Source organism: Artibeus jamaicensis, unplaced genomic scaffold (genome assembly GCF_021234435.1).
Source record: "Artibeus jamaicensis isolate MK-2021 breed Jamaican fruit bat unplaced genomic scaffold, CSHL_Jam_final contig_1127, whole genome shotgun sequence".
NCBI lineage: Eukaryota > Metazoa > Chordata > Mammalia > Chiroptera > Phyllostomidae > Artibeus > Artibeus jamaicensis.
In genome coordinates, this window is record NW_026521219.1 from 1,272,676 (window position 1) to 1,287,936 (window position 15,261).

Sequence of the window (15,261 nt, forward strand, 5' to 3'; positions counted from 1 at the left end):
TTCTTTGAGCATCCTTATACCTATTATTTTGAACTCTGTACCTAGTGGTTTGTTTGCCTCCATTTCATTTAGTTACTTTCCTGGGAATTTCTCCTGTTCTTTCATTTGGGTGGTTCTTTGTCTCCACATTTTGGATGCTTTCCTATGTTTGTTTCTTTGTATTGAGTAGAGCTGCTATATTTCCTGGACTTGGTAGAGTGGACCTGTGTGGTAGTTATCCTATAAGGCCTAGTGGCAAAGCCTCCCCATTCACGAGCTGGATGTTCCAGGTGCACCCCTGTATGGGCTGTGTTCACTGTCCTGTTGTAGTTGAGCCAACATTGCTGTTGGCAACACTGGGAGGGATTGGCCCCTAGGCCAATCAGTTGTGAGGATGGGCTGTGACTACAGCAGAGTAGCTGCTGTACAGGAGTCAACCTTACAGAGCAGTACTTGTTTCAGTGGGCCTATGGTGCTCACTGAGTCTACCCCTTGAGCATGTTGCTCATAGAGGTAGAAGGGTTGTAATCAGATGTGGCTGAAGCTGTCCACAGGGTGCTCTAGAACCTTTTGGAAGAAGTCATTCATCACCTGTGTTGTGTCTGAGGCCACCCCAGCACAAGCTACAGAATGATCTGTAGGTGGTTGCTATTTGTACTGGGCTTGGAGGTGCTCAGGAGAGGACAAGCTGTGAACCAAGGTGGGCCACCCAATAGTGTAGGGCCTGGTGCCACTTAGCATGATAGAGGAGGTATATAGAGGCCAAATAATGCTTGAGAGATTTTAGGAAAGTTCAAAACAGGAAGCAAGACAGGTCATCTGTGTGGAAAAGCCACAGGAAAAGGCCTGGATGGGCCTGCAAATTGGGTGGGGTGGGACCTCAGGGAATCACCATGATGGGGCAAACAGTGTGAGCCAGGTTGATTGACACTCAGATATGGCATATGCCCGCTGGCTGTATGGGAGTGGTGGGGAGGTCTCAGGAAAGGTCCAGTGGTCTCTTCCAGCACTTTTGTCTAGCAGAAAGTTGCCGCCCTAGCTCTTATTCTGATGCCTGTGTTCCTATTTGTCCTTCCATTTCCATTTCCTTTCAAGCTGCTGCTCCGGCACTGCAGCTCAGAGCAATTGAATCTGCAAAAGTCCATGCATGGGCCCTTTAAAAAGAACTGCCTGGGACTGCAGAGGCCTTCCATCTCCCTCACCCTCAATCCCCACTGCTTTTTATAGCCAGAAGTAATGGAGATTTCTCTTCCTGACACTGGAACTCTGAGCTGGAAAGCCTGGTGTGGGGCTGGCACTTGTCTCTCTTCAAGGGGGACCTCTGCAGCTGAGAAAAACTGCCACACAAGGGGATGGGACCAGCCCATTCAGTGTCTCTGTACCTCCTAGTAGTCTTGATGTGGCTTTCTCTTTAACTTTCTAGTTGTAGGACTTCAGCCAGATTTCAGGCAGTTCTGAAGGATGGTTTTTCTGTAGTTATACTTTTGGTGTGGTTGTGGTGTGATTTGAACATCACATTTTTCTTTGCTGCCATTTTGACCAGAAGTCCCCAATAGTCAGATGAAGAAACGTAGGGCAATGTCCTGAACAAAGGTCTGTCTTCATGGGGTTTGAGGCCTGGCTCGCTGGCGCATGGAAGTGCTCTGGTTCACCAGCCTGGAAACTCTCCTCAGCAAGATACTTTAAATAATTTTTGGATTTTTTTGTGATTTGGCATTTGACTGCAAAATTATTAGCGATATTAATAGCTCAGAATAACAAATGAAACTTTCATTTCATAGACTTATTAGTTTTATGCATACTGACATTTAATATGATTGAGTGATAAGAGGGAAATGTTAAAGGGACGTACCTAAGAAAAAGAAGTTAAAAAAAACATGAACAGTGAAAGGACAGCAAACTCACAGTTATTAACAACCACACCTAAAACGAAAGCAAACTAAAAGGACAGCTAGATCAGGAGTGGAAACATAGAAATGAAGATCTCAAGGAGGGTTAGCAACAGGGGAGTGGGAAGAGGAGAAGGGGGGAGAAGGTACAGAAAATAAGTAGCATAGACAGTAGATAGAAAATAGATGGGGGGTCAAGAATAGTATGGGAAGTGTAGAATCTAAAGAACTTGAGACACATGGTCATCAACTAAAGGGGGGTAATGGTGGGGTGGGGGGGTAGGGTGGAGGGGAATGAAGGGGAATAGAACAACTGTAATGGCATAATCAATAAAAAAATAAATTAAAAAAAAAGGGAATTTTTTCATAAGCTTGAAAAAACAGCCTATTAAGATCTACAAACCGCCCTGGCTGGTGTGGCTCAGTGGATTGAGTGTGAGCCTGTGAACCAAAGGATCACGGTTCGATTCCCAGTCAGGGCATCTGCCTGGGTTGCAGGCCAGTTCCCAGCAGGGGATGCATGAGAGGCAACCACACATTGGTATTTCTTTCCCTTTCTCCTTCCCTTCCCCTCTAAAGATAAATAAATAACATCTTTTAAAAAAAAGATCTATAAACGTACTAAAAATAAAAATAACATCAAAATTTGATGATAGGAAAGAGGATGAACCAGAACATAGTGAAAGATACTGGATATTGACTGAGAAAGGAAATATATTTTAGTGATTCTCTAGTGGCTTTTTTCATAGCATCTCACTAGTTTTAGTAGTCTAAGATTAATGATCATTGCCTCTATTATTTCCTGTGACTAGATTAAAGCTATAAAGAAATGGAAAGAATGTGCTATGTGCCCTTTATGGCAAAATTATACTATAGCACATTTATTAATATATCATATGACCAAATATGCCATACATCTAAATCTTTAGACCATGCCATGTTCATAACATACATAGAGCAGTGTTTGACCGACGGCCATAAGTAGCACAACAGTATTGATGAGAGCCAGTTAGAGAGCTCTGGGGACAAGTGAGTAGCTTTTCCTGGTGAGGTTTTTCCTTGCCCATTTAAAATGCAGTTTGAAGCAGCCCTGGTCCTGTTTGAAGCAGTTCCAACCTTCTTTGTTTCTACCTTTCTATTCTGCCCGTTAATAATAGCTTTATTAAAATGTGCTTAGTTAAATTCCAGGAAGATCAATACCGTATTAGATAAATGCTTATTATATAATAGACAATCAAAGCGATCAGTTAAATTAAAGTGTTCAAAAGTGTTCATTTACTTGAAACCCAGAATATCTTATAGAGATGGGCCATTTGTGTAAATGATCATTTGTAATTAAATCTTAGAGACCACTTCTACCTGAGAGGGGAAAACAAATACAAACTGTTCATGGAGTTTTAAAAGTACATTTCAATATTTCATTATTTGTAGAAATCTATATTTTGGTAGTTTTATTTCTTCTGTTAGGATGCAATTATATTTTACATTTAAAACACTTTAAAACCATTTGAGTTGAGTTCATGGATAATGATAATTAGAAATTTTTCTTTAATTAGAAAAATAACTCCTTGTATCTATGGAAGATGGTAGGAACAACTTATTCAAGTGAAATAAAATTTATGGACGTTCAAAAGCAAACTGTTAATAACTTTGCTTGTAATACACATAGTCTACTTACAACACTGTTAAAATTACATTCTGATTATGTATAAGTGGTTATAATTTTTTAGTTTGACTTAATTATTCTAAAACAAATTACACATTTAATATTCTGTTGTTAAACAAAGCAAGAATTGAATTCTATCTGCTTAATTAATATTTCTCCACAATATATAAGAAATTAAGTTATATACTGCTAATGGCTTATCTTCAGTGTAAGAGATTATTAAAGATATATAAAGTACATACATCTTTTAAGGGCCAGGAAAATAACACAGGTGATGAATCCCAAGCTGAATTGGGAATATGAAAGCAACTTTCAAATGCAACCAGTTTCCGTGAGAATTGTTTTCAAAGAGAGAAAATGTCCCCAAAACTCAGATGTCTCTTCATTGTGTTTGTAGTTGTGATCTTTATGAGACACAGAGGCGAAGAACAGTGTACTTACTCAGGTGTTATGGCGGGTCCAGCAACCACCTCTGGATTTTGCCAGGCATGAGAGCATGCTGCTTCCATGAGAAATCAGGCCCAGAGATGAGAAACCACTCCTGTTGCTGAGCTGTTGACTAACTTTGCTTCAATGCTGTATCATTCTTTAACTCTCTTTATTGTTTATGCTATTATAAATGCCCCATTTTCCACTTTCACCCTCCTCCACCCAGCCCTCAGGCCATCACCACACTGCACTCTGTGTCTGTGTGTTATTACATACATGTTTTTACACTTAATCCCTTCACCTTCTTTCATCCAGTTCCCCAAACCCTCTGACAGCTGTCAGTTTGTTCCGTGTATCCATTACCTCTGTTTCTGTTTTGTTCATCAGTTTATTTTGTTCATTAGATTTTGCATATAAGCAAGATCATATGATATTTCACTTTACTGATATTTGATATTTGATATTTGAATATGATATTTGATATCATATTCACTGATCATATGATATTTCTTTCACTGACTGGCTTATTTCACTTAGCATAGTAATCTCTCAATGCTATATAATTTTTACAGCACATGAGGACATCCTCAAGGGCCACTAGTGTGACCCTGTGTCTTTTAGCATGGTAATTACTGCACAGACCAGCTACATTAAGAATGCTCAACTCTGTGTTAGCTATGAAATAAGAGGATGACTGTTTGAAGAGGACCTCAAATAGTTACTAGATTTTTATGCCAAAAAATATATATGATAGAAAATTTCTAATGGATTCTTAAGTTTCTATTTATGACACTGTGTTTATATGTTTGTATATTGGAGAACTGAGTGCAGATTATAAAATTAACAATACAATGAACTTGGGTCATCAACATTAAATACCATTTTTGTGGCTATTATTATTTGTTTTTTAATTATTGTTCAAGTACAGTTTTCTCCATTTCCTTCCCACCATGCCTCCCCACCCCATCCATCCTTACCCCCCACCCTCGTACCTACACCCTTTGGCTTTGTCCATATGTACCTTATACATGTTCCTTGGTGGACCTTCCCCTGTTATCTCCTATCCTTCTCCCACTCCTCTCTGGTCACTGTCGGTTTGGTCTTTATTTCAGTGTCTCTGGTTATATTTTGCTTTCTTATTTTTTGTTGATTAGGTTCCACTTATAGGTGAGATCATATGGTCTTTCACCACCAGGCTTATTTCTCTTAGCATAATGCTCTCTAGTTCTACCCATGCTGTTGCCAAGGATAGATGCTCCTTCTTTCTTTCAGCTGCATAGTATTCCATTGTATAAATGTGTCCACTATTTTTTTATTCACTCATTTACTGATGAGCACTTAAGTTGCTTCCAGCATTTGGCTATTGTAAATTGTGCTGCTGTGAACATTGGGGTGCGTAGATTCTTTTGAATAGGTATTTCAGGATTCTTAGGGTATAATCCCAGAACTGGTATTGCTGGGTCAAAAGGCATTTCCATTTAGTTTCCTGAGGAAATTCCATAATATTTTGCACAGTGGCTGCACCAGTCTGCATTCCCACCAACAGTGTACTAGGTTTCCCTTTTCTCCACAAACTTTCCAACACTCGTTTGTTGATTTGTTTATGATGGCTATTTTCACCAGTGTGAAGTGGTATCTCATTGTGGTTTTAATTTGCATCTCTCTGATGGCTAGTGATGCTGAGCATCTTTTCATATGTCTCTGAGCCCTCTGTATGTCCTCCATGGAGAAGTGTCTGTTCAGATCCTTTGCCCATTTTGTAATTGTTTTGTTTGTCTTGCTAGAGTGGAGTCATGTAAGTTCCTCATATATTTTGGAGCTCAAACCCTTGTCCAAGATGTCATTTGCAAATATGTTTTCCTATACAGTGATTCTCTTTTCATTTTAATGCTATTTTCTTTAGCCATGCAGGAACTTTTTATTTTTGATGAGGTCCCATTTGTTTATTCTTTCCTTTATGTCCCTTGCTGTAGGGAAGATACCAGTGAAAATACTGCTGCGTGGAATATCTGAGATTTTCTGACAATGTTCTCTTCTAGGACTTTTATTGTGTCACAGCTTATGTTTAAGTCTTTTACCCACTTTGAATTTATTTTTGTGTGTGGTTTAAGTTGGTGATCAAGTTTCATTTTTTTTGCATGTAGCTGTCCAGATCTCCCAACACCATTTGTTAAAGAGGCTATTTTTACTCCATTTTATGCTGCTGTCCCCTTTGTCAAATATTAATTGACTGTAGAGAGTTGGGTTGATTTCTGGACTCTCTGTTCTGTTCCATTGGTCTATGTGCCTGTTTTTATGCCAGTACCAGACTGTTTTGATTATAGTGGCCTTGTAATACAGTTTGATATCAGGATTGTGATCCCCCCAACTTTGTCTTCTTTCTCCAAATGTCTGTGGCTATTCAAGGTCATTGATGGTTCTGTATAAATTTTTGAAATGTTTGTTCTATATCTGTGAAATATGTCATTGGTATTTTAATGGGGATTGCATTGAATCTCTAAATGGCTTTGGGTAATATGGACATTTTGATGATGTTAATTCTTCCAATCCATGAACACAGTATATGCTTCCATTTATTTTTGTCTTCTTTAATTTCTTTCTTCAGTGTTGTATAGTTTCCTGAGTATAGGTCTTTCACCTCCTTGGTAAGGTTGATTCCTAGGTACTTTATTTTTCTTGTTGCTATAGCAAATGGTATTTTTTCCTGATTTCTGATTCTTATCTTTCATTGTTGGTGTATAAAAATGTCTTTGGTTTCTAAATATTGTCTTTGAACCCTGCCGTTTTGCTAAATTTGCTTATTAGGTTCAGTAGTTTTTTTGGTGGAATCTATAGGATTTTCTATGTACACTCTCATGTCATTGACAAAAAGTGACAGTTTTACTTCCTCCCTTCCAATTTGGATGCCTTTTATTTCTCTTTCTTGTATGATCACTGTGGCTAGTATTTCCAATACTGTATTAAATAGAAGTGGTGAAAGCGTACATCCTTGCCTTGCTCCTGATCTTAGTGGGAAAGCTTTTAACTTTTGCCTGTTGAGTATGATGATGGTTGTAGGTCTCTTATATATGGCCTTTATCATGTTGAGAAATGTTCACTCTACTCCCACTTTGCTTAATTATTCTATTATTTGAATGAATACAATATCCTTTCACTTTAAACCATTGCTTCCCAAATTTCACCAATTTCATGTATCACTTATAATTTTGCCATAGTTATGTAACATACACATTTCAATGTATTAAAAAATTCTTATTTAGTAAGTACCTTTTTTGTGTACCAGGTATTCTGATAGATGGTTTACATGCAGTATCAGCCCTGTAGTGTAATTGTTACTAATCTCATTTTAGAAATAAAGAGAAAATTGAAGTAACCTATTCAAGTCACACGGCCCATAAGCAAGCAGTACAGCTAGAATTGACAGCCCGATAATTTAACCCTTTTATCATTATGTTGTGAATCTCCTTATCTCTAATAATTTTTTTCTTTACAGTCTATTTTGTCTTATGTGACAACATTGTTTTTTAATGTTCATTCTAACTGTTCACATCCTTTTACTTTCAACCTTTGCGTGTCCATGTGTGTTAATCCTGTCACTTATAAACAGCATAGGAGAGGGTTTAACATGTTTTGTTTCTTTTATCCTGATAATCTTTATCATTTATTGGCTATCTAGTCAATTTACATTTTTTGATTTCTCACATATTTGAAATTACATCTAGTGTCTTAAAGTATTTTTCATTTTTATTATTTTTTCTCTCTTTGGATTGGTTTTTAATCGAATTGTTTTTATTTCATTCCTCCCCTCAATTATTCTGGAAATTGTACTATTTTATGCTATTTCTATAATTTTAGTGGCTAAGTTAATGTTTCAAATATATTTAATTAAATAATAAAGTTAAAGTTAATAATTACCTCTACTCTCTTCTAGGGAAAAATATTGCTCTCATACACTTTAGCTTTCTTACCATCCCTCCATCTTTTTATTTTTCTAGGGGTTTAATTAAGTATTGTTTTGTTTCTCCCATTATTCAATGTTATATTTTTAATGCTTTAGATTGATTCATATACTTTCTAGTTTCTTTGTGTGTCTTAAAACTTCATTTTGGGAACATTCTCTGTATCCCTGAAATACATTAATTAGAGATGTCACTAGTGAGGGTCTGTTAGGGCTTATAGTGAGGCCTCCATTTTACTTTGTTCTTAAGGGTCTTGGCCCATGCAGGGGTTTCAGTTCTAACACTTTATTGGGCCTGCTGTAAATTTCTCATCTGCTAAAAATGTGACCTTCTCATTGATTAAATTATTCTAATTAGACCCCCCCCAAATCTCTTCCTTCAATTACTTAAAAGAATTAAAACTGACTCAGCACGTCCTCATTGAACATATAGTATGCTAGGGTATTTAGGAAACTACGCAGTACCCTGAGATTATATAAGAATGCTTCTAAACAAAGTAGTTTATTTTTGAGGGAAAATTGCATCATATTTACTCACAAAATTATTTTTAGCATAACTTCTGAATTTGCCTCCCTCCAAATGGTAATCACTCACTCTGCTGATTTCTTTTATTTTTTCCAAATTTTTACCATTGCAGAATATTTCATTGCTTTGATTAAATATCCATACAATACTACTGAATTTTCCTATTCAATCTTCTTGAATAAATTTTCATGATAAAAATATAGGAGATATTTTTCTATACTTTTAAACTTGTTTATAACCTAAAGAACATTGTACAAAATTTCTTAGTCATATTGCCCTCCCACCTGTCTGAACTCATCCCACACCAGTTCCCCTTAAACATTCATTATATGAGGGGGGACCCCAAAATGGAATTTCTTTACCAAAAATTGTGGATTTATTCTTACATGTTTAAACTTCAGTCATCTTCAAAGTACTTTCCATCTCATGAATACATCTATCAAGACTTTTTCCTCCTGCTCACAAGTTTTTGAACTCATCGATTTTGATTCCTTTTAGTGCTTCTGCAATTTTTTGTTTCAAGTCCTCCACATTAGCAAAATGTTTTCCCTTTGAGGATTTTTTCATCCCGGGGAAACAAAAAAGTCCCTTGGGGCAAGATTGGGTGAATAGGGAGGGTGGGACATGGAGTCATGCCATTTTGGTCAAAAACTACTGAACACTCAGCAGTGTGGGCAGGTGCGCTCATAAGTCACCCATCGTGAAATGGGCTAACATGGTACAAGAGTTTTCAGAAAAATTCACTGAAGCCGAATTTAGCCTCTCACAATAATGCCAGCTTACACACTGATACAGATAGGATCCTAGAACACTGACTTAGTGGGAGAAGCCTGTATCACAAGGGGTCCACACTCCAGGAGATACTTACAGGTTTTTGGGGGTCCCCCTTCATATTTGTGACCACAAATATATTGCATGATCCCAAGATAAAATTTTATTTAATCTTTTCTAATCATATTAGGATTTATTTGCACTTCTGTATTAAATGGCATCACTGTTAAAACACGCCGTTATGTTAGATCATGTATTTTGCAGATCAGCTCGAGAAATAGAAAATTTACTTGGTGGCAAGGGTCATGTAAGCCAAATTTTACAATATTTTGAGAAAACAAAATTAAGAAAGTAAAAACCCATCTAGATGTATAATGTGACTGCATATGCAACATTAATTTAAAAGGTTCAAAGAATCCTGACGTCTTGGCCCCCTGCTTCCCTGCCCTTCCTCTCTGTAACTCACAGACATACATTTACTTTGGCAAGTGGAGATGATTTTTGGTTGGTTGGTTGGTTGGTTGGTTGATGTGTTTGTTTTTTCCATCAGTCTTCCATGGTTCATGAAATTCTCAAGCATAATTTATTCATTTGAGAAAAAGTACAGCAATATAATTCTGATAAACTAATGCAATCTGGGAACATAGACAATATGTTTTAATAGAAAAGAACAAAATGGAAAAGGAAAGTATCAGCCTAAAGCAGGTGAATTTGAAGAGTTGAAATAGGAAAACGAGATGTTTGTGTGGAGGAGACGGAGTGTCAGGGACAAAGAAGGGGGAAAGACATGGTGGTTTGGTTTTGTTCTTTTTTTATTTGCTTTATTAGCAGTCTTTCCTAGACTCATTAAGCCAGAGCAAAGATGTATCTATTTGTTGAAATCCCAAACAAACTAGAACAGATAATGCTTTCATTTTTTAAAACTTGTCATGTAGCAGATTTAGAGTATCCATTTTTAACAAAAATTTTTCCTCAAAGATGTATAAAAGTGTCTCATTTATTTAAATATTTTAGTTTTTCTGAAAGTAACATAGTAACTATTTACAAAATTGGCCAGTAACATGTACCTCCCATGGACAGCACTGGTTGCATTTCCTTGTACTATCTTTGAGAGAGTTTATAGCTTCCTCTGTCATACAGTTATAAGCTACATCTAGTAAATATTTAGGGTCAGTGATGTGATCTTAAAATATGCATAGCTGTAGGACTACTTTTCAAGTGAATTTTCCCCCTAAAAATCTGCCTGGATTATTTCAGAATAAATTAGATTTAGCATTTCAGTTATGCTGACCTGTAATTTATGGATGCATATATGTTTTTACTTTGTAAATATAGTTCATTTACCCCTAAAATGCAAGGCAGACGGATGGGGACTTCAGGAAGAGCCATCATGAAGAGCACCAGTGTGAGTGGAGAGATGTACACACTGGAGCATAATGACGGCAGTCAGTCGGACACGGCCGTGGGTACAGTGGGAGCAGGTGGAAAGAAACGGAGGTCGAGCCTGAGTGCCAAAGTGGTCGCCATAGTGTCTCGAAGGAGTAGAAGCACATCCCAACTAAGCCACACAGGTGAGTGAAGTGAATTCAACTTAAACATCTCAAGTTCTTGCCACAGAAACAGAAGTGGACCTTCGGGTTTGTGATGGGATTGTAGAGGTATTGATTCTTCTTTGCAAAGGAAGTTTGGGTTTTTTTTTTGTCTCTGGAAATCTCTTACAGTGTGTGGGTTTATTATTTTTCTCTGTACAGCTGTCTAACAAGATATCATTGTCAATCAGTAATGTGGTCAGATATTTTCCTTTAAGTTAAAACAACTAAAGTCATGTTTACAAATATGCAAGGAAATGCAAAGAAGTATTAAAGATCCAAATTGGTTTCTGTGCGAGAAAAGCAACAGGATTCTTCTTTTCAAAATGTTCCACAATACAATTACTTATAATGTTGGCTCTATCTGTATTATTATAGAAAAGAAGGTCAGTTGTGCAACTTAAAATATAGCTTTTATGGTATTGTATGAATATAATAATTGAACTGTAATTGTACATTTTCAATGCAAGTAAAAACCTCATGGTTATTTTTACTTTACAAAAATGGGTCAGTGGATTTTTACAAAGAATGTTTTAATACAAATTTGGGTTTCAGATATTTTTCTACTGTTTATAAATCTTAAAAGCTTTATATCCTCAAGGTATTTAGGAAAAAAGCAAACAGAAAGGAGGGTTATTTCTGTATTAAGAATATTTAAAAATGAATAAGATTATATAACATTTGCTCAGACATATTAGCAATTCAGTACTGTGCCCAGTGCTGTGGAAAGTGAAAGGTAAGAGAAATATTGACTTCATTTTGATTGTCAGCACTTGTTTTCCTGTTGTAACCATTAGTACCATTTTTGTTCTTTAACAGCAAAAGTCTTGTTGCAACATTTACTTACACCATGAAATTTCCATGAAATTCCTTTTATAAGTTGACTTGGTATCCTACCTATTTAAAATTATGCATGCTACTGGACAAATTGACAAATAAATTAGAGGCAGGAAATTCTGAGCCATTCAAACAATTGAACTAGTGCATGCAGCTGTTTACCTAAACAGAGGTTTTTCTTTCTGAACATCAGAGGTTTAGAGCAAAGCTAGTTGACATCTCTGTGACAGATCTGCCTCTATGCCATGCCACTAGGGTGAGGTGTTCACTGACCTGGAGAATCATTTGTCTTCCTCAAGGTCAGGTTTCTTCCTTAGAAATAGGAGGCATTTTTTCATCATTTTATTTGCTTTGCTTTATTTTTTTATAGTGGCACTTCTGGGTTTTTGGTGTCGATGTAAAGATGCTTTACAGTGTGGGGAGTGGATAGGATAGCCTTCGGCCATCAGATGTCAAAATCCCTCATTATGCATATGAAGTGGAAATGTTCTTTGAGGTCATTTTAGAAAACCAGTGTTTCCTGTGCAAGAATCTGCAGGTTTAGGAGACGGGGTGTTTCTTCCTCCGACTTTCTACACTCTCTTTTTTTGTTTTTCTCCTCTAGTTAGGTCTTCCTCTGTCAGTCATGAGTTGAGTGGAATTATGGTTTTTTAGAATAAAAATACAACAGTAACTTTAGATAGAAGGTATACTTGTGGCACAGCTTTGTAAGTAGTGAGTTCAAAGGTTTATCATTGAAGTACCCAGCCCCGTGGCTTTACTTATTTAAATTTTATTCCGTTCAGTGTTAAATTTCAAACACCTACCTTCCCAAAAGTTGTATTGTTAGTAACTTGCATGGAATGCCCTCCTTTAGGAGATTAGGTTACACTGTGCAGGAACAAAAAGTATGTTAGATTACAAAGGCAAGAAAACAAGACTGTTTTCTCCATAGTGACTCAGTGAATGGAATTTGACTTTATTTTTCTGGAACCCTTTTCTTTTTTGTTATTATGTAAGTTTGCTCATGTAATGGGTGGTGTTGGACTGATGGCCTCCAGTGAATGTTCCACGTATGAAATTTTACGTTTCTCTTTCTACATCGGCATTTTACCTTTTATTTGATAACCTCTCCTCATTCTTCATGATCTTTCTCAAGTGACAAGTGGTGTCAAGCCTCAGGCATCACTGTTCTTTGACTCAGTGCAGTGGCCTGGTTTTTCTCCCTCTTCTGGCTTCTACAAGTGATTCCCCCCCGCCCCATCAGTGATTATATTTCCTCTGACCTGTGAAGATTCACTAAATTCAGAATTTCTAACAAATCTTATTTTCCCATTGCTTCTACTTCTTCAAATTACCATCAAATCTGCATTTTGAATTCCTCCTCACACACAAAAATATTCCCTAATTTAAATGTCCTGTAAAAAAGCTCCTCTTGGATGTCCCACTTTAAGCAAGCTCAGTATTTTCACATATCTGAATTTTTAGCCCTTTCTTTCAGTGACACCACATTTTTAATGTCTACAAATTCTTACAATATTTTAAAAATTTTTTTCCTGCCCCAGCTGGTATAGCTCAGTAGATTGAATGCTGGCCTATGAACCAAAGGGTCGCCAGTTCAATTCCCAGTCAGGGCACATGCCTGGGTTTCAGGCCAGGTCCCCTGTGGGGGGCGTGTGAGGAACAGCTACACATTGATGCTTTTCTCCCTCTCTTTCTCCCTCCCTTTCCCTCTCTAAAAATAAATAAACCTTTAAATTTTTTTCTAAACTCTCTCTTCCCCAAGCCCATCATCTAAGAAAAACAAACTATCTAGTATTGATTCAATTTTAAGAAACACTACAGTGGTTGATTTAAATGTCCTTGTTATGAAATTAGTATTTCTAAACTGAAGAGGCTTTGCAGGAGGCCCTTCAAGAGCGCAGATAATGAAGACATATTTTCTAATAATGTCAGTTGACCAAACATTTGAAGGAGGACAACGGTATTACTTATATATTAATTAATATAAGCTATGTATTCTATGGAATAGAATATATACACAACGTTTAATGTAAAGAAAAACTTTAGTTGAGGGCTTCTCTTACAGTGAGCTACTTGGGGTCCACTGCCTTCACCCTGGGTGACAGATTCCTCTCCTCCACCGTACAGATGACAGGAAACCAGGAGAATATGAAACCCTTGGAAACAAAGTTTAACCAGCTCTTTTTAGAATGAGAGATTTCAAGCACATAGTTGTTCTCTTTTTTTTATAGCTCAGGTTTGCTCAAAGGAGTATATTTGAATCTGTTCAAAGTCAAGTAAAATGTATTTAGCAAATTGAAAAGCATAGTAAATTTTATACATACACACATATATATTTACTATGAAGAGCATGTAGCATGCTTTTCAATTATATATAATTTACATATATGTATTTACTGGGCTCTTTAATTATATATCCTTATCTTTAGAATATTTCCATTATAAATAATATGGATACTTTAAAATAACCTTTACCACACTATTAGTTCATGATGAAAGTAGGAATAACTTTTTTACATATGTATTTTTTAACTAGGAGAGTGACATAAACAGGTAGTGACATTCCAAGCAGTGACTCAGTGCTCCTACTGGTAAATGCCTTCAAGCAGTCGAGCACAGGGCTAAAACCTATTTGCTAATTGGTAGCTGAATTAGATTGAAAAGTGAAGTCGTGAAGGAAAGGGAATGTGAAGAAAAGGCTACTGATCCAGGAATGTAAATATATGAATTGATGAAGCTGTGGGTAAACGTAAGAGCTAGGCTTTATAATGTGAAGGAGGTTTTAGCTTGTGTAGGTTTAAAGGGCTGGATGACATACTGTGAGTTTGGTCCCTCACTCACAGACCGACTGACTCCATGATATTCCAGCAGTGGTAATCTCCTCACTTGTAAATGAGGGCATTATTGAGAAGGCTACACTAATCTGTGAAGAATCATTCCTAATTATTTACAAGTGTAAGGTGATTATGATATCATAGAATTGCAAGATTCCTGTGTCTAATTGAATAAAATTAATCATTGATTTATGTTTCAAGAGCTTTTCCCATGTCCTCTGTGAGTTATATGCATGCATTTATGTGTGTGTGTGTGTGTGTGTGTAATTTCACTCCTTTACTGATCATAACAAATTTATGAAGTACTACTCTTATTATTCCCATTTTGAATTTAAAGAAACTAAGGCACAGAGGTCCCATTGCAAGTGATTGGGCCAGAATTAAACTCAGGCTTCCTAGTGCGAGAGCCCGTGCTCTTAACCACTGGACTAAAAGGAGTGTGAGTAAGGTTCCACACACATGCGCTGCACGACTGCATCGCTATCACACGGTAGGCTCCGTGCCAGACTAGGAGTACCAAACAATAGAATTACACACTGTCCCTGCCCTCAAAGGTATCACCGGTTATTAAGGCAAATGACATGTAAATATTTCAGTTCAAGAATGACAGTTATCCAAGCATCAAAGTGGTACAGAGAGAACCAAAGAAGAGTAGGATTCTCTCTCACGCAGTCTAGGGGGGCTTCCTTGAAGAGGTGATCACTAAAAAATAAATCAGGGAAGGACTTTCCGGGACAGGGGATACAACACATTGATTAAATGTTGAAAGTAAGTGCTCAT

General features: G+C 36.9%; 1 protein-coding gene across 23 annotated transcripts in view; it reads left to right on the forward strand.

Annotated features, from left to right (window-relative positions):
• Nucleotides 1-15,261, forward strand: part of RIMS1 (regulating synaptic membrane exocytosis 1) — a 425,147-nt gene that overhangs the window by 352,048 nt on the left and 57,838 nt on the right. For 13 of the 23 annotated variants that reach the window (XM_053664034.1, XM_037147279.2, XM_037147135.2 and 10 more), the window contains one exon: nt 10,554-10,789. The exons of the other annotated variants lie outside the window; for them this stretch is intronic. In XM_053664034.1, coding sequence (XP_053520009.1) covers nt 10,554-10,789 — 236 coding nt within the window. The remainder of the gene's footprint in view (nt 1-10,553; nt 10,790-15,261) is intronic. 23 annotated transcript variants of the gene reach the window in all.